Source organism: Aquarana catesbeiana, linkage group LG03, assembly GCF_042186555.1.
Source record: "Aquarana catesbeiana isolate 2022-GZ linkage group LG03, ASM4218655v1, whole genome shotgun sequence".
Lineage (NCBI taxonomy): Eukaryota > Metazoa > Chordata > Amphibia > Anura > Ranidae > Aquarana > Aquarana catesbeiana.
Window position 1 is genome coordinate 342,821,294 of NC_133326.1, and position 20,840 is coordinate 342,842,133.

The 20,840-nt window shown below is 41.1% G+C and overlaps 1 protein-coding gene across 2 annotated transcripts; it reads left to right on the top strand.

Moving 5' to 3' along the window:
* The first annotated feature begins 310 nt into the window (after positions 1-310).
* Positions 311-20,400, top strand: IL17B (interleukin 17B). Of its 2 annotated transcripts, none has more exons than XM_073620576.1 (3): positions 311-620; positions 7,064-7,398; positions 17,030-20,400. In XM_073620576.1, the coding sequence occupies exons 1-3, from the start codon at positions 600-602 to the stop codon at positions 17,280-17,282; spliced, it is 609 nt and encodes a 202-aa protein (XP_073476677.1). In that variant the 5' UTR covers positions 311-599; the 3' UTR covers positions 17,283-20,400. The 2 variants fall into 2 exon arrangements, with proteins under 2 accessions (XP_073476677.1, XP_073476678.1); XM_073620577.1 differs by lacking the exon at positions 311-620 and adding an exon at positions 1,544-1,667.
* Positions 20,401-20,840: the final 440 nt, after the last annotated feature.

A 20,840-nucleotide genomic window follows, 5' to 3' on the forward strand; every position in this document is an offset into this window, starting at 1 on the left:
AATATTCTCCACATAAAGTTATCAGTTGCTGTAATACATCGCATACATAAATACAGGCATTATAAAAGGTACCACAAACACTTAGCATACATTGTAATGCTTTCTAGCACACAGCATTTACTGTCCAACCATTAACTTCATGCCTGTTCCTAAATTAGCCACAGCCGCCCAGATTGTGTAAAGGGATACACTACCCTCTCCCGCAGCTGGTAATATTACATTTTCACAATTCTCCATTGAACTGTTAATTGAGAGATTCCAATTCGCACATTTAAAGAACAAGCAAACAAACAGCATATATCAGCCAGGTCTGTGTGTCAAGTGTGAGAACAGAGCCGCTGTGCACTGTGTTCCCAGTCAGCAAACAGTCCCTGCATGTACAGTCAGGGACAAAAACAAGAGGCACAGAACACAAGGAGAAAAGGGACAAGCTGGGCCTTTGTTAACATTGTACTCAGCACCTTTAGAAAATCGCTTGCATTGGGCCGAGCCCTATTGGAGGGACTGGAGTAGGTGCAGCTTGTGACCCACTGACACTGGGGGATAGTCCCTGAGGTTTGTCTAGTCTGCAGCTGCATCTGCTAGTCTCTCTTGGCAGAATGCTTGGCTCACATAAGCTGGTAAGTTCTCTAATACATTTTACAGCATTTACAAGGTCAATATACTTATGTAGAATCATATGTGGCCATTAACTGTGGTCAGGTTCGACATTTGTCATGACCATATGTTGTGTTTTACCCAAGTATTTTACACTGACATAGCACTGTATTTCTGTATTTTATAACTGCCCGTGTTTAACATGTTAATTACCAAAGACATGGATATAATCTGCTGATTACCATTTTACTGGGTATAATACAGTAATCACCTGTGCACTGGCTATAATTTGCTAATTACCATTGTACTGGGTATAGTCTGTAAATAACCACTGTACTGTATATAACATGCTAATTAACATTGCACAGAATATAATCCAGTTATTACCATTGCATTGGGTATGTTAGTATTGCACCAGAAAGAGTCTGGTATTGAAATTGCACTTAATATCTAAAAATTGCATTTGAATATAATGGGTATAAACTGTTAATAGTATTTTAATATAATTACCATTGCACCAGTTATGATCTGTTCATAGCATTGTGCTGGATATAATCTGCTAAGTACTACAGCACAGAGTATCTTTATGCAGTATGTTAAATACAATTTAAAGGTGGATACTGAAATAGTAAACAGTTCATTAACATTGATTAACTGATCTATATAATGAAAGCCGTGAATATAGAGATATACTTTAAAATGACAGTTTTACTTTTTGGTACATTGTGTGTGTTATTACAGATTTCCCATTATTGTCAGAATTAGTTTGCTCTAGTTTGTTGCCTTATACTAAGACTTACCTTGTTCGCTTTCAAGTAACTTCTTGTCACCAAACAGGAAAGAGTATAGCTACAGATAATACCTGAAAGTCATCAGCTTAGGTGGAACCTGTCAGTAGGTCAGGCATTCACTGTTATAAGTGGAATGCTTATAAAAAGTAAGCAATCTCTCAATGACCTCATAATGACAAGGGTGACATTGAATGCAGATAAACATTATGTTCTGTAGGCTTCCTTTTTGAAGTTCAAGAGAAACCTTCCATCAGGTGACAAGCTATTAAAATGAGCACTGTAAGTGACAAATATCTGTAGTATAAGTTGCTTCCAGTAAACAGTTTATTGTTCAAGAGGAGGGCACCCATAGAAAAGCAGATCTCTCAAATGCTAGCAGTGACAGATCTGCCCATTTGCATTAAGATTGCAGATACTTGATCTACGTTTTTTATACCAAGCTTAGATAATATTTGACTGGAGTACAGGTGCAAGTGTTTCGTTATCATTACTGTATGTTGCTCCTTCAATATCCAACCCCCTGCAGAAACTAGTCAGTAGCAAGAAAGACAGTGGGGGGAATTTACCAAAAATAGAGTGTGCAAAATCTGGTGCAGTTTTGCATAGAAACCAGTCAGTTTCCAGGTTTTATTGTCAAAGCTTAGATGAACAAGCTGAAGTTAGAAGTGGATTGGCTACCATGCACAGCTGTACCATATTCTGAGTGCTCCAGTTTTAGTAAATCACCCCCAGTGAGACATATTGGGGTTAGGGCAGTGAAGAAGAAGTTGCCAGCGTCAGAATCACCCATGTGACGTGGACCCTAATAAAACATAACAAAATCTAATCAGATGTAGAGATTTTGCAACATGATATCTACGTTTAGCCCAAAGCAGTAGATTAAAGCATTAGGACTTTACTGCTGGTATCTATTATCAGGAAGGGATATTGTTTAGAGCAGAGCATTCTTCTATGGATTTTACAATAAGGCAAGGGTTACAAGGAGAGTTTGTATTAGGGTCACAGGTAGGGTTAATATGAGAGTGGCTTACAGAAGGTTCACGCTACTGGCAACCTAAGTTATCCAAAAACCTATTCTATTATTTTTCAGGGGGTTATTGTAACATAACTTTGCTGTAATGCCTAGCAGATTCTATCACCTTAGATTGTTCTACAATTGGGAGCCTCTCCGTTAAAGACAAAAGCATAACTCTTGATAGCCATTAGTAATGGGCAGTCATGAGAATGTAGAAAGTAGACCTCTTATGATCATAGTCTATGAGAAACTGAAAAAAGCAGTGAAAGGTTTAACATGACATTTTCCACTAATCACTGAAATATAAGTTCTGGCTAAACTTACTCTACATCAAGCAGTATAAATTGAAGAAAAACTAGGGAAAGCCATGGTCTAATGTATGGTGATCTGGAGTGTTGAAACCCACTGCGATCTTCGACTCTCTGGCAGTAAGTACTGTTTTCCACATGGTGTAAAAGATTGGTTCCTCTTCTGCATAAATTTGCTAACTTGATGTAACATCTCAATCGCAAAATAACCACTTTTATCAACTTTCAAAGCACTGGTTATCTCTGTCTAGTTATTCTTCACAATCTAATAAATGCTGGACCTCCTCAGACAATGTTTAATTTGGTCACACAACTTACTATCGGGTCATACACAGATACCCTTCCTTAATTATACTTTACTTCAGTCTCAGTGGAATAGCCTGCAAACAGTGTCATTGCTTGTGTGTGTTATGGTTTTGCTCGATCTTCTTGGAAAGAGGATGTTTATATGAACATGAGATCAGTAGATAAGATATGTTTGTGTGTCTTCTCATCCTGAATACTCATTTACACCTAAGTGCAGGATGTAATAAAACAAATATTTATATCTTTAACTCATTCTCATCCAAGGATACCCTGTGAAGGCGATCATAAATTAGCTGAGGATTTATAAATTCACTCAACTCTCCAGTTGCTTGTTGGGTAATATATGCCATCTCTGCTTTTGTGTTGTATGGAGAACATTGGAAAATGGGTGTCCTGTTACTGGTTATTATTATATACAGTGGAAAGGGGAGAGTAGAGCCAGCATAGAGGTAAATGATCCCTAAAAATTGTCACTAGTGTCACCGTGGCTGCCAGGTAAATGCAGTTATTAGTGAAGGGTTACAACAAAATGATCCGTTCATTCCTTAGTAAGCTTCTATGACAGGCAGATATGGGTCTGTTGTTGTAGTATCGGTTAATTATCTCCATTCACTTCCAACTCCACCCACCATATTTTTCTGGAAATTGAGGAGAATTGAGGAATGGATACACTCACGTATCTATATTTACATTTACTATAATTAGCTCCACTATTCCAAAGCAGGTGTAAGTGGTCAGGGATCTCATGAAAAGAAAACTGCTCCACAAAGTGCAGTAAAATTTAAAAAAAACTTTTATTCCACTAGAACATATCTCACCAGAAAGTTTCTTGTCACAGGCATATCTAAAAATTCTGCATAGCTCGATATCCAATAAGCAGAGGTAACACCACATACTAACAGATACTGGCATCTCACCAAAGCACTCAGCCACCGGTATAGACCGAACTTTAGTCCCATCACCACCACCACCAATCACTCTTACTGCTTACACCATGTCACAGCCCAACATGTTTTGTCATATCCGACTTTATCAAGGTACCTTGATAACTCCATGCATGCTTCTACTGCTACTGAATAATGTGGTTTATCCTTTCCCCTCCCTTAGATTCACACTCTTGCTACATATAAAAAATTACTTTCCATTGAAGTAAGTTGGGGATTACACATTACCCTGATAGCAAGGTGGAACATGAAAACAGGTGATGGAAAAAGCACAGAAAATTGGCAGCAGTTGAGTTTCACTGCAAGGATCCATAGATAGTACAGTATATCCTCAGTCATCAAATCTCCTAATGAATAGTTGGTGTTTTACTCTATGCTCTAGGTATAATAGAATCATTAACACAACTGTTTTTTTTTTAAGTGACACCCTGATGAGTGCATTAGGTGCTAATGTACATTACTTGAAAAACACTGCTCTAAACACCCTCCATTTAAAACATGTTCAATTTGTTTCATGCAACATATCTGAATTACATATTTGGAAAAAATTGTATTTCTTTTATACAGTATCTCACAAAAGTGAGTACACCCCTCACATTTTTGTGAATATTTTATTATACCTTTTCATGTGACAACACTGAAGAAATGACACTTTGCTACAATGTAAAGTAGTGAGTGTACAGCTTGTATAACAGTGTAGACTTGCTGTCCCCTCAAAATAACTCAACACACAGCCATTAATGTCTAAAACATTGGCAACAAAAGTGAGTACACCCCTAAGTGAAAATGTCCAAATTGGGCTCAATTAGCCATTTTCCCTCCACGGTGTCATGTGACTCGTTAGTGTTACAAGGTCTCAGGTGTGAATGGGGAGCAGGTGTGTTAAATTTAGTGTTATCGCTCTCTCATATTGGTCACTGGAAGTTCAGCAAGGCACCTCATGGCAAAGAACTCTCTGAGGATCTGAAAAAAAAAAATTGTTGCTCTACATAAAGATGACCTAGGCTATAAGAAGATTGCCAAGACCCTGAAACTGAGCTGCAGCACGGTGGCCAAGACCATAAGTTTAACAGGACAGGTTCCACTCAGAACAGGCCTCGCCATGGTCGACCAAAGAAGTTGTGTGGACGTGCTCAGCGTAATATCCAGAGGTTGTCTTTGGGAAATAGACGTATTAATGCTACCAGCATTGCTGCAGAGGTTGAAGGAGTGGGGGGGTCAGCCTGTCAGTGCTCAGACCATACGCCACACACTGCATCAAATTGGTCTACATGGCTGTCGTCCCAGAAGGAAGCCTCTTCTGAAGATGATGCACAAGAAAGCACGCAAAGAGTTTGCTGAATAAATGCAGACTAAGGACAACGATTACTGGAACCATGTCCTGTGGTCTAAAGAGACCAAGATAAACTTATTTGGTTCAGATGGTGTCAAGCATGTGTGGTGGCAACCAGGTGAGGAGTTCAAAGATAAATGTGTCTTGCCTAAAGCCAAGCATGGTGGTGGGAGTGTCATGGTCTAGGGCTGCATGAGTGCTGCCAGCACTGGGGAGCTACAGTTCATTGAAGAAACCATGAATGCCAACATGTACTGTGACATACTGAAGCAGAGCATGATCCCCTCCTCTTGGAGACTGGGCCACAGGGCAGTATTCCAACATGATAACGACCCCAAACACACCTCCAAGATGACCACTGCCTTGCTAAAGAAGCTGAGGGTAAAGGTGATGGACTGGCCAAGCATGTCTTCAGACCTAAACCCTATTGAGCATCTGTGGGGCATCCTCAAACAGAAAGTGGAGGAGCGCAAGGTCTCTAACATCCACCAGCTCCGTGATATCCTCATGGAGGAGTGTAAGAGGACTCCAGTGGCAACCTGTGAAGCTCTGGTGAACTCCATGCCCAAGAGGGTTAAGGCAGTGCTGGAAAATAATGGTGGCCACACAAATTGACAATTGACAATTTGGGCCCAATTTGGACATTTTCGCTTAGGGGGTGTATTCACTTTTGTTGCCAGCGGTTTAGACATTATTGGCTGTGTGTTGAGTTATTTTGAGGGGGCAGCAAATGAACACTGTTATATAAGCTGTACACTCACTACTTTACATTGTAGCAAAGGGGGTTATTTACGAAAGACAAATCCACTTTGCACTGCAAGTTCACTTGAAAGTGCACTGAAAGTGTACTTGGAGGTGCAGTCGCTCTGAATCTAAGGGGTAGATCTGAAATGAGGGGAAGCTATGCTGATTTTATCATCCAATCATGTGCCAGCTAAAATGCTGTTTTTTATTTTCCTTGCATGTCCCCCTCGGATCTACAGCGACTTTACTTCCAAGTGCACTTCCAGTGCAAAGTGGATTTGCCTTTAGTAAATAACCCCAAAGTGTCATTTCTTCAGTGTGGTCACATGAAAAGATATAATAAAATATGTACTAAAGTGTGAGGGGTGTACTCACTTTTGTGAGATACTGTAACTTTGTAGAGGCTTTATGTGTATCTAAACCCAATAACAAATATGTAGTATAACTAAGGGAGGAAAAAATGGGACTTTATATGAAGCATGCAGTGTAAATGGGTTACAAATATGTCTGGCAGGTGAATTGTAGTAGTATAAAACCGCTATAACATGGTACAATATAGAGAGGGAACCATTTTATATAAAGATAAAATGTTTTATTCCATACATGTAATACATACAAGCATCATAGCATAATAACATAGTAATACATGGTAGTGCCAGACTCTTTGGATCCATAATATGTAGTATATTGTAGTTTAACAGTCCTTAACTTTGGTGGCTGTATTCATTTTCTTTTGTCAGGCTTTTGTTTCCTATTTTTTGACCTGGTGATCCTACAAATAACACAGTTCCTGTCCTAGGGCAACAACACAGATATGAACCCACTGCAATGTTCTGTACTTACAGAAAAAATATTTCACTTTCAAGAAAAATGAAAGCAACCGTCATACCTATTGACTAAAAATTTGCAATTTATAACTTTTTTTGTTCTGGGGGCTAGATATCTTTAAAATGTAAATGTACCTTTAAAGTAGGAATGAATGTTGTATTTATTGTTTACTGACACAATACAATGTTTCTTCATAGCTGCTGGTGTACACTTGTTCTCTCCTGCTGACCATGGTCTTCACTTCAGAGATTTCAAAACCGTCTAAGAACAGAAAGAAAGGGCATGGCAAGGGAAAGGAGAATCCAGGCACTTTCCAGGATAAAGGCCATGGGAAAGCATCTCCAGATCCAGTTCTAGGAGTGAACTCTTTTGCCCCATCTCAGTTTTATAGTTTAGTGGAAGAATATGAGCAAAGTTTAAATGAGATGGTGAACCAGCTAAGGAACAACTCTGAGTCCTCAAGTGGCCGATGTGAAGTGAACCTGAGACTCTGGCTTTCTAACAGGAGGAGTCTTTCACCCTGGACTTACAGGTAACATTGGTAACATTGGTCACTAACAATACAAATAATAAATGTTCAACATAGGCAGATTTTACTGTGCTATGGTATGTTGGTTTAAAGTTGTTACCACTGTGTTTGATCTTAGCACAGGACTAGTTTTTAGTGGGATCTATTCATCCTAAAATGAACACTCATCTCGGCACAATGTAGATATTTTCACTTGATTCTTAATCAATAAAGTAGGTCCTTGTCCAATATAGTTGTTGGTAGACCTAATGAGAATGCTATGGTCTGGAAACATACTGCCTTGGCCAAGAAAAGGCTCTATAAAGCTACAGAAAATAAATGTATGTAACCCACAAAATAGAATAGAAGGAAGATATCTTTAGAACCTTTCAACTTACACATACAACATGGATATGATTTTTGAAAGTTGTCCTCTTATTGCATTCAATAAGAGCAGTGCATTGAAGCAATTACTTTTTGACCAAAACAAGGTCCATGCCAAACTATATGAGAAAAGTTTTATGCAGATGACCAGCATTTTTAAATGATACTGAAAACCTTAAAATGCATGTTATTACCTAATGATCAGTATGGAACCACACTGCTCATTTCCCCACAGCTTGGTCCAGGATATTTGCCTAATTCTCTCTTTCTCCCCCTCCTCTTCTAGTTTTTCTTCATTTTCTTCTTTATATTAGCTGGAGCATGTTCTTTCTGTTTTTAGTATGTGCTTGTATTTTTCTGCACCTGAATTTACTATCCTCAATGGTCTGATACATGCAAAATAGTTACATCTTTTATCAATGTCCCGTTTTTGTTATTGGATGTGAGGGTATTACTCTATTGTTATTTTATTGTTATACACAATAAAAATATATTTGTTTCTAAATGATACTGAAAAAAATTAAGTGGAGGATTAAGGAAATTAGGATTAAAAGCAGAGTTTTTCTTTAATCAGATTCAATGTTTTAAATATAGTATACTGTCCTACTGAGGTTGAGTCATATCTCATATGCCTGTGGAACCCTCTAGTGTGTGCTACTAGTAGTGACAGAGTGGGAAAATTTACATGACTCATGTTAAGGCCTGTGAGTCTTAATTGGGTCAAGGTTCACTAGAGTTCAGGGCTGGGTGACTCATCCTGGCAGCTCTCTAGTGCCCCCCCCCCCTTGGTGTCTGAATGGTTGAAGAACCTTCTAGAATTAGAGGGCAGGGGTTAGGAGGAGCTGCCATGAATATTTATGAAGCCTCAGCCAATCCACAGTGGTTAGCTGGCAGGGGGCAGAGACAACCCCATAAATAGACATGGGCCATACCAGCAGGGGAGTCGGGTGGAAGATGGAGATGCAGTATTAAGGAGGTGGTCGGTGTCCCTGAGGGTTACCCCCTAGTCTGGGGGGGTCCTGCTGTAGGCTGGAACTCGGCTGCCATAGAAGCAAAGGTAGGAGGCTTTCCTGGAGGCACAGGAGCAGTAATTCAACACTGTGGGGACTAACAAAGGGGGCAGACTGCCACATGTAGCCATTCTCCCTTGAAGACAGCGATGGGATTAAGTCTTCTGCCTTTCCCTAAGATATCTAAAGCGAGTCAGCCGGGTGGGCTGTTGAAAAGTCAGCCGGCTGGTGTAGAGAGTCAGCCGGTTGAGCTGGTGAAAGAGGCAACTGCAGCCAGGTGGGCTAGCATTAACTGAAAAAAAAAATAAAGTTCTACATAGGAAGATGTCCCTGAAGTTATTGTTGCAGTCAAGTGGGCATCCCATAACCTCCAAGTTGTTAACCCCCCTAATAAACAACAAAAACAAAGCTACGGACTGTTTTCTGACTTTGTGTGCCTGTGAAGATTCGGTGTGCCTGGCTGTGTAGGAGTGGGGGATCCCTGTTCATCAGCAGCTCCTATGTGGTGTGTGCTACATGCCATAAAATAAATCCTAATTATCAAAACATACAAAATAACTGTCTGTATTTCTCTGAAGATATTATCAGATTAAAATTTTCATTCCTTTTCCAGTACAGGTGTTAAAGCATATGTTTATCCCATGAGGTTATTTTTTGCAGTCTGCATCCCATTAGGGAGATTTCCCTTTTGTTCCAGGAAAAGAGATGCAAAAGAAAGTGAGAGAAGATCCTAACTAAGGGGAATTCCCCTCTTCAACAGTTGTCACCAGAACAGGCGTCCCTTGAGAAGGTTTACCATCCACTCTAGATCAAGTGGCAACTGAAATGTTGTGCATTATACATAACTTTTTGTTTTGGAGACAGTGGTTACCAAGACAAGTACAGAGAAGCAAATTCACGCAGTAGGAACACAGACCAGAATATAAACTTGACAGGGGTTCTAATCCAGTCCCACTCGATCCAAAACATAACAAAATAAATTTGGTTTAAGATATATTTTAAGAACCCATTAACACATGAGGTATAAATGAAATGTGTGGAAATCACCATGCTGCAGCTGGGCCTAAAGACTACCTACTATTTTTGCTATAAAGGTACAGGATTTTCTTAAAGCGGGGGTCCACCTATCTATCGTTTTTTTTTTTTTGAGTTCATTCACAAACTTTTCTTCTCAGCATTACATACTCACATATTGTGTGTAATATGTCCGCCTGTGTCAGATTTCGTCGGAAAGAATAACTTATACTATTCATCTTCATTGTGGGCATTTGAAGCCCACAAGCATTTATTTCCTGGATGTGGTGAATGCTGTGCTCCCAGCATTCACCGCTCGTTCCCGCACATGCTCAGTGGCATCCTGGGAAGCCTGAGACTAGCTCCCAGGAGTCTGGGAGAGGCTAGAAACACGCCTACTCCCACGGGAGGAGAACCAGGAAGTGCAAAGAAGAATAGAAAAATAAAAGGTAATTACGGCGATTTAAATTTTTTAAACGGCATGTCAGCATCTAGGCAAGGAAGAGAATACATACAGATATTGTTCAAAATTTGGGTGGAACTCCGCTTTGATTAAATTTAATCTTTGCGTTGAAATATTAAACCTTCTTAATCAGTATTCATTTCATTAAGCCTGTACAGTGTCTATTACGTCCACATAACTGGTCTTTTAGTCTGCGAAATGTGACTTGCATATGGTACTTCAGAAACAAGATTGAGCCTTTTAGCTAACCTAACCTCCACCTAAAATTGAGAGGGAGTTCGGCATCGTTTTTGACTAACAAAAGTACAAAGTCCTCATAGTGCATCCTACTTCTTTGATGACCACTACTTCTCTTCCCAGGATGAATGACACTGACTATCAACCTAAGTAAGGGCTTGTGTCAGTGGGCTTTGGGCTTGTATCAATGGCATCAGTTTGACAACAGTTCTGAGATCACTGAGAATTAATTGACATCTGCAGTAGACTTCATTCTAACCTGCATTTGACCTACTTCAAGCAGTTTTTCATTCCCCAGACATATAAAGGAACGTAAAACCAATTCAGAGTGCACTAAAGCCCATCAATATGGGCCTTTAAAGTGGAGCTAGGCTTTACATTTACAGATTCCCCCAAGGGAGCCTCACTGTTGCAATGTTTGTGCTTGCAATAATCTTACATTTAAGAGAATGCAGCGATTAGAGTGAGACTTAATGGCCGGATAAGACAAGACTAAGAATTCTGGCAGATATCTTAAAGCGGAGTTCCACACAAAAATGGAAATTCCGCTTTTCGGAACCCTCCCCCCCTCCGGTGTCACATTTGGCACCTTTCAGGGGGGAGGGGGGTGCAGATACCTTTCTAAGAAAGGTATTTGCACCCACTTCCGGCATAGACTCCCATGGGAGTCTACGCCTCTTCCCGTCCCCACCGCGCTGTCTGCTGGGAAACACACAGCTCCCAGGAGAGAGCGGGGACCACTTGGGACGTGCAGCGCGACTCGCGCATGCGCAGTAGGGAACCGGGAAGTGAAGCCGCAACGCTTCACTTCCTGATTACCTTACCTAGGATGGCGGCGGCAGCTGCCGAGAACCCAGTGGGTTCTCGGCGTCGCCTGCCGACATCGCTGGACCCTGGGACATGTAAGTGGCCATGTATTAAAAGTCAGCAGCTGCAGTATTTGTAGCTGCTGGCTTTTAATATTTTTTTTTTTGGGGCGGTGTGGGTGGACCCCCGCTTTAAGTTCTTAAGATATAGAAGTTGTTTTACTCATTGACATCTACACTCACCAGCCACTTTATTAGGTTAACCTTGCTAGTACCTGGTTGGACTCCCTTTTGCCTTCAGAACTGCCTTAATTCTTCCTGGCATAGATTCAACAAGGTGTTGGAAACATTCCTCAGAGATTTTGGTCCATATTGACATTATAGCATCACGCAGTTGCTGCAGATTTGTCATCTGCACATCCATGATGCGTGACTCCCTTTTCACCACATCCCAAAGGTGCTCAATTGGATTGAGGTCTGGTGACTGTAGAGGCCATTGGAGTACAGTGAACTCATTGTCATGTTCAAGAAACCAGTTTGAGAGGATTTGAGCTTTGTGACATGGTCACATTATCCTGCTGGAAGTAGCCATCAGAAGATGGGTACACTGTAGTCATAAGGGGATAGAGATGGTCAGCAACAATACTCAGGTAGGCTGTGGCATTTAAACAATTGGTGCTAAGGGGCCCAAAGTGTGCCAAGAAAATATCCCCCACACCATTACACATGAGGCAGGAGAGATCCATGCTTTCATGTTGTTTACGCCAAATTCTGACCCTACCATCTGAATGTCGCAGCTGAAATCGATACTCATCAGACCAGGAAGCGTTTTTCTAATCTCCTATTACCCAATTTTGGTGATCCTGTTTGAACTTTAGCCTCAGTTTCCTGTTCTTAGCTTACAGGAGTGGCACCCGGTGTGGTCTCCTGCTGCTGTAGCCCATCTGCTTCAAGGTTCCATGTGTTGTGCATTCAGAGATGGTATTCTGCATACCTTGGTTGTAACGAGTGCTTATTTGAGTTGCTGTTGCCTTTCTATCAACTCAAACCAGTCTGCCTATTCTCCTCTGACCTCTGACATTTTTGTCCACACAACTGCCGGTATCACTGGTTACTTTCTCTTTATCAGACCGATCTCTGTAAACCCGAGAGATGGTTGTGCATAAAAATCCCAGTAGATCAGCAGTTTTTGAAAAACTCAAACCAGCCCGTCTGGCACCAACAACCATGCCACTTTCAAAGTCACTTAAATCCCCTTTCTTCCCCATTCTGATGCTCGGTTTGAACTTCAGCAAGTTGACTTCATCACGTCTAGATGCCTAAGTGCATTGAGTTGCTGTCATGTGATGTCATGTGGCTGATTAGTAATTTGTTATCAAGCAATTGAACAGGTATACCTAATAAAGTGGCCATGAGTGTATATAAAACAGATATATCATTACATAGGTATATTTACTGCTCAAAGGTATCACATACAATGATACATTTTAAGATACCTTCATAAAATCCACTTATAATGTAAGTGCAAACATCTATTGCAAATGCTAGACTATGACAAACCTTGGGATGAAATGGAATTTAATACTGCCAAAACCACTACACTCTACCCCATGCATTAATCTCATGTAACCATCCCAGAAATTTTACAACCTCTCCCAAGTGCCTGTCACCACTCACCACCTTGTGCTTTTTTTAAATCACTTTCTTCTCTCTCCAAGTTTAACACACACACATTTTGCCTCTCTTTTCAATATCCTTTATCCTCTGCCAGACACTACACAACAAGTCAGAACTCCCCACACATTCATTTTTCAAGTAGCGACTCAGTTACTAACTAAGGTGCTTGAAAACCCTCTAAAGATTCAGGTAACACATGAATAGGATAATGTTCTTTATAAACAGCTTACTGTTTCTGTTACAGTATGACCTTTCTTGTTTTTGAAATGTGCAAATACGCAGACAATAAGCATCCTTTTTTAAATAGAGAAAAATGCTAGCCGAGATTCCCTTAAACCACAAGTGCCCAACCTTTGTCAGCTCAAGGGCCATGCCTAGATAAGACAAGTGCTGCTGAGCCATACGAACAGTGGTATTTACAGAAACCGGAGTCAAAAGGTAACTATTGTGGAATGACTCTGTGAATGGCCTGTTAGGAGGCATGTTCATTAGGGTGAGGGCCTATGTCGTTAGCATACTTGCCAACAGTCCCTAATTGCCCGGGACATTAATGGAAATCAGACTGATGTCCCGGTCTGAGCCTGTCCCAGGCAATATCCCCAAAAGTAGGCTCTGTCACAGGCGTCACTATGTTGGTGTGGACTGCACCTGGGTGACACCAATGGCGTAGCTGCAGGGGTCCCATGTGGTCCCCTGTAACAATGACTCATGCCCATCACTCATGCTACTCCTTTCAGTATCCAGTCTTGTTCCGGCTCAGCTTGTGATTGGCTGTGGAGGGGCTGGGTGTCTGCTGTGGCCCTTATGAAGCTGCAGGACTGCCCCTTCCACATGGCTAATCTCTGGCTTATTGAAGAGAAGGGCGGCCCTGCTCATAACCCCCCCTTTGCCAACCCTATTTACCCCCTCTTCTCCATCCCCCCCCCCCCCCAACTTTGCTCATACTCCCTCAACTTTGCTCATCCCCCCTCTTTTCCATCCCCCTAACTCTGCTCACCCCCAACTCTGCTCATCCCCCCTGTTCTCCATCCTCCCCAATTCTGCTCACCCCCCCTCTTCTCCATCCCCCCAACTCTGCTCACCCTCTCCTCTCCTTTCCTCCAACCCCCTGCCTACTACTGACCTCTGGACACTGCCCTACCAACATTTCCTATATATTACCACATTCTCCACTATGTAAGTCATCTCAGACTCTTAAGCCACGGCTAATATTTAGCATAATTTAAACTACGCCCATTTTAGCCACAGGGCACTTCACTGCATTTTCTCACTCCTGCTAGACCATGCCTACAAATTAATGCCCCTCCCCTAATTGAAATAATACTATACCTACAGAAAAAAAAGTGTCCCTAAAAATGTTTTGAGAATGTTTGCAACTATGCATTAGCTGTGTCACCATTGACTAGTTATGAAAGTAAAAGCCACTAAATTCAATAGACGCACATAGTAGGTAAATCATTCATGTGTCTCTATGACAACAGTTTCCAACTCTTCTGTTAAGACCTAATCAGCACTTTGTGAATTGTTTGACTATCAGCCTGTAAGTATCAAAATATTCTGAATAACAGTTAGGATAAAGAAGTCTGCTAAGCATCAGAATCTATGGGTAACAAGAGAATAATTGGAAAATAATGGGAAAATAGTTATAGAAAAAAAAGTATAACTTAAGTTGGGTGCATCTTGGCACTTTGACTGGCCTGGATTTGGCTGGTTTTAACAAATATAAAGACTATTGGTAAGGGTTGCTGGAGGTGGAGGCAAATTAAGAAACTAACCAAATTGTCAGCAAATGCACATTGAACCGCAAGTGCAAATTAACTAGATGAACAAGTGGATCCCATAGATGTTCTGTTTCTGTAGGTGTATATAGGGAGTCACTAGGATAGCTGAGATTCCCTGTGTTCAGAGGGATGAATGTTACAAAGTCATCATTGTTTTGTACCCGTATAGCAGTGATAAGTTTCCTTAAACCTGGGACATGTCATCCCCCAGCCTGACAGCCTTTACTAGAGGATGCACCATTTAATCAATATAAACAAGTCTGTAATCTCAAATACTGATCATAGATGCAGATTTTTTTCTAACAATTTCAGTATTTCGTATTTTCTAAATAAATCCAAATGCTCTAATATGCATCTTTAATCCAGTTCCAGTGACAGAATTTCTATTTTGCCCATAATATAAGCAGTTGTAAAAAAAAAAAAAAAAAAAAGTAAGTAAATGAAATAGACTCAGCAGTGCTAAAACTGGAAATGGAAGTATGTGCTCTGTAGCAGGGCTTAGTAAATCATGGAATTGGATGGAGAGAAATACAAATCCTTTGGCAGGTAAACCAGTTCTCATATATGTATTTCAATTGAGTATTTAGCTGCATGTCTGTTTAGCTTTACATTTTCATTACTTAAAAAGTCTATATTCAAAGAATGTTCTTATAAAAAGTATACCAGACATCCCAGCACATTGAAAGCAGCTAGTGTCTAAACTGACTACAACTGCAACTGTCACTATTTTCTTTAGCCAGAATCTGGAGGAGCTGGAGGATTAATCGTTAAAAAATTGTGATCTCGATTCAAACCCCCCCCCCCCCCTCTTGATTTTAATACGGTATTTCTATGATTCATGTAACAAGTGCAGAGCTGTTCTCTGATCACAGCTAACAGCTGTCAGAAAAAAGAAAAAAAAAGGGCAGCAGGCAAAGTTTATCACAACATTGCTCAGCACTGAGAGATAGAAAGGCACATTGGGGGTTATTTACGAAAGGCAAATCTATTTTGCACTGCAAGTGCAAACTACAAGTGCAAAGTGCACTTGAAAATGCACTGAAAGTGCACTTGGAAGTACAGTCGCTGTAGATCCAAGGAGGACATGCAAGGAATATAAAAAACAGCATTTTAGCTTGCACATGATTGGATAATAAAATAAGCAGAGCTTCCCCTCATTTCAGATCTTCCCCTCAGATTTACAGCAACTGCACTTCCAAGTGCACTTTCAGTGCAATTTCAAGTGCACTTTGCACTTGTAGTTTGCACTTATAGTGCAAAGTGGATTTGCCTTTCGTAAATAACCCCCATTGCATCATTTAGTTCTTTTAGATCAAAGGGATAAACTTCAGTCTGCAAATGAGGGCAGTTTAACCACTTAAATTGATTGTAAAGGTTCGTTTCTTTTTTTTTTATAATAACAAATATGTCATACTTACCTGCTCTGTGCAAGGGATTTGCACAGAGTGGCCCCCGATCCTCCTTTTCTGGGGTCCCCCGGTGGCGCTCCTGGCTCCTCCTCTTATTCTAATGCCCCAACGGAGAGCCGCTTTCCATGGGGACACTCATGAGGGCACGATCCCGAGTCCTGCTGCTGCGTCCATTGACACAGATAGCAGGACTCTCGGCCCCCGCCCCCCGGCTTCCGTATCACTGGATTTGATTGACAGCAGTGGGAGCCAATGGCCAATTTGTGCAGCAGTCTTTCTAAAGCATTTTTTGGGAGAAAATACACTTCAATGAATTAAAAAGCCCAATTTTTTTGTATAATGTGAAAGATGATGCTACGCCGAGAATCGTGTTCTTAATTCTAAGCAAAAAATTTTTATTCAGAATCGCGCAGCTCTACCAGTATCCTACTTTTCTGATTCTAAAGGTTCAGAAGGGACTACTAAATCTACCAATCAACTGCTGTACAACTGCCCTGTCAGATTTTCCAAGCTCGATCAGCACTGCAGGGTATAGCGTGCAACGCTGATCAGTGTATTCTACCGATAGGGAAGTCTTCCCGCTCTTCCCGTAATAGCTCAGTGAGGAGGATTCCCCCATTCACATCAAGTATGTGGATAGGGGAATCAAGTCAGTTTTTTATTCAACCTGCTGGTTGAACGAACAAAACTGACTCACCTATGGGCTTACTTATCTACAGAGTTTCTGGGCTTCATACCAGACTGCACCTGGTGTCATTGATTTACATAAGCAAGTCATTCATTTTGTAGTGGCATTTTTACAAGATAAGCGTATAGTTATGAAACTAGATGAGCAAACTCAGTAATAATGATATTCTTTTACATCCCTTTTCAGTATCAATCATGATGAGAACCGCGTCCCTGCATCTATACCAGAGGCTCGTTGCTTGTGCACCGGCTGCATCAACCCATTCACCATGCAGGAGGACCACACCATGTCCAGTATTCCAATCTACAGCAAGATTCCTGTGCGCAGACGACTGTGTGACAACTCACCAGGTCAACGGGGAAGGAGAAGGAAAAAGTGCCAAAAAGAATACACAACAGTCATGGAAAATATTGCAGTTGGCTGTACATGCATTTTCTGAACACACAATTTTGTTTTTGGAATCCTCTTATGTGTTCCTGATTTCCAAATCCACAGCCAAATATTAGAAAACCAAACACACATAAAGATGCACAACATACTGTATGTGAAGAAATAGTAATATATCATTTGTCTTCACCACTTGTCAGGAAGGGAATAAACATAGCTTGAACTTAGAAATGAATGGCAGGATATTTGTATGATTAAAGATGTCTGGTAAACTGTGAGGAGCACAGAACTACAATGGTATGATCCATAAAAATTGATGCAACGGGTTTTTAATAACCCATCATTAGGCTGGTTCACACCGATGCAACATGGGATCTGATTTGTGAGAGCACGATTCGCATGACATGTCAAGTGCTTCCCTATGAAAGCTGTCTTAACTGATTCGACACAAGTCGCTCTGACTTTAAAAAAGGTTCCAGCACTACTACTACTTGGTCCAACTTTAATACAACTTCAAAGCCATAGAGCAGCGATGAGGAACCTTGGCACCCCAGATGTGTTGGAACTACATTTCCCATGATGCTCATGCACTCCGCAGTGTAGTTGAACATCATGGGAAATGTAGTTCCAAAACATCTGGGGTGCCAAGGTTCGCCATCACTGCCATAGAGTGTAAAAAGTCACATCAAGTCGGATCAAAGTTGGACTGAAGTTGCAGAGCAAAGTCGGTTGGGAAGTTGCGCGACTTTCATGTCAGAGCAGTGTGAACCTAAGAAAACATTTGAATTGCTCGGTTGCCACATTTATAAGCTTCACTTTTCTTTGCTTGAGTTTTCGCATTTGCTCTGTCTATGCAGGTCAGTTCAATAGGTGTCTGACCTCCACCATTCCCAGAAGCCTATTTAGTGCCTAGAAAATATAATCTTTTATCCCCATAGAACATTGAATCACAGCAGAATTACTGTCATTTTCTTTTTCATATTGATCAACTCAAATAGACCTATAACAAAGTGAAAACAGATCTCTGCTAAGTGATTTAATTTAAAATGGTATTAACCCCTAAAGCAAACATTTTGTATATCTCAGCTTAATAATCCTAATGCCCCGGAAATGCCGCCAGCAAAATTCCGATGAGAGCTTTTGGTTGGAAAATGCGTGTGTATGCTCCATCGGACTTTTGCTGGCGGAATTCCAGCCAGCAAAATATTGAGAGCATGTTCTCTATTTTTCGGTCGGAAAAAGTTCCTACCCGAAAATGCGATCGTTTGTATGCAATTCCGACTCGCAAAAAAACACGCATGCTTGGAAACAATTTGACGCATGCTCGGAAGCATTGAACTTCATTTTCTCGGCTCGTCGTAGTGTTGTACGTCACCGCGTTATTGGCGGTCAAAAGTTCAAAGAACTTTCGTGTGACCGCATGTATGCAAGCCAAGCTTGAGCAGAATTCCGTTGGAAAAACCATCCAAGATTTTTCCGACGGAAATTCCGCTCGTGTGTATGGGGCATTAGATGTGGTGGCTACACTTGTTTTCTTTTTTAGCCATTCTTTTATTTTCACCTAGTGATCTGGCTAGTAGGTCTGTTGTTTTCCAAAAGAACATGCTGTCCTGCAGATGTAGCCATTTACCACTGACAGGGTGCTTAGAATGATCAGCTTTCATTTATTTTATGTAAAACCTGTGTCCCTAAAGGAGCAAAACTATCTGATGTTACTAAATAAGAGAGCTATATAAATTATATAAAAAATACACATATAAATCTACAAAAATGAATATACATATAAATCAATACATATTTCATGCAACACTCAAAAGTGTATATATAGATATTAAAGTGCAAAAAAGTTCATCAAAAATTGCAAGTGACCAATTGTGCCAGTGTACTGATATTACACAAGTGATAATGCCTTCAAGTGCATGCAGGCCTCTTCCACGCCAATCCACCCTCCTGTTTGTGCCTCCCATAGGGTTTGCACACACTAGCCAGAGTTGACCCCTTTAGGGCTACTTTCACACTGGGAGGGGGGGGGGGGCGTTAGCAGTAAAGCGACTCTAATTTTAGCTTTTCGGCCGCTAGCGGGTCGCTTTTGACCCCGCCAGCGGCCGAATAAAGTGTTAAAAGCGCCCCCCGCAAAGTGCTGCTCCCAAAGTGCTTTGCAGGTGCTTCGGCAGCGGTGCCCATTGATTTCAATAGCAGGAGTGGCGGAGGAGCGAGGAAGGAGCAGTGTATACACCGCTCCCACACCGCCCGAAAGATGCTGCTTGCAGGACTTTTTCTAACGTCCTGCAAGCGCACTGCCCCAGTGTGAAAGCACTAGGGCTCTCATGCTGGGGCTGCAGGGGAGACATTTTTCAGGCGCTTTACAGGTGTTATTCTTAGACCTTTAGCGCCTGAAAGACATCTCAGTGTTAAAGGGGTCCCAGTGTACACCAAAATTATAGTTTTATTATCATTATTCATTATTGTTTTTATAGAAAATAATCCGCATCCAGGGGCTTTACACTCCATACACCCACAGGGAAAACTCAGGAGAAACATCATAGTGTATCACAAAAGTTTAGTAAAACCTTTAAAACCATGTAAAATATATGCACTCACAAGTCTTGTGCCAATCCCGGCACCCAGAATGATCTGCCAATGTATCAAAAGGGAAACGCCACTGCTCCGATCCGCTCCTGAGCCAGCGTGCATTTCAAACAGCAGGAGTGACGTAGCAGCCAGAGGTCCCCATCCCTACACGTTTCATCACATCCAGGACATCATCAGGAGGCATGTATCCACTGTAACTGCTTGTAAAGTGTTAGCTGGAAGTTGGCTTCAATTTGTCAGTTTATTTAAATCTGCTAGTCCATCTAACACTCCCCTCCCCCAAGGCTGGCAATGCTGCTGTGCAGAGGTGTCCTTGTGCTCCATCACCCAGAGTGGGGGCACACTAATACTGGCCGGATCACTGGGTGAAAACAAAGGGGAAAAGCCTAAAAATTGAAAACTAATGCAGCCACTATGTCTATTGATTGGTAAGCTCCAAGCTATAAAATTTTTGGTATTTAGGTTTAATACCGCTTTAATTTAAAAAATAAAAAAAAATACACGGCCTTCTGTTATTCCATGTAAAAAATCATAACTAGTTTGATTCAATTTTCTATGACAATAAAACATGAAAACTTTCATGGGGTTGAATACTTTCTATAGGTTCTGTACCTTCTCTTTGTATAAAGGTATGAAGAAGCATGTCACACACCCATTTTCTACCATTGTAACAGCTCTGGCGCTTGGTGATTAGTCCAGCGCTGTTAAATGGGAGCAGGATGGGTGTTCTCAGGACCCTACATGGGGTTTTCTCTCTTTGCTTCTGGTGGATGGATGGAGAGCCATGGAAGTGAAAAGTAAGGCATGAAGTTGTGTGATTCTACGCACAGGTTCACTTTAAGATTGGTCATGTCTTTCGGGAAATTATGTTGACCACAAGTAGATTTTTTTGTCCTACAAAACAAATGATTCAGCATTTGTTCATTCTTGAAACTATTTCCTTTTTGTCATGAGGAAATGCACCAATTATAAAACACATTGAAAGCAGAACAGAGGGATATACTTTCAACACTGTAGG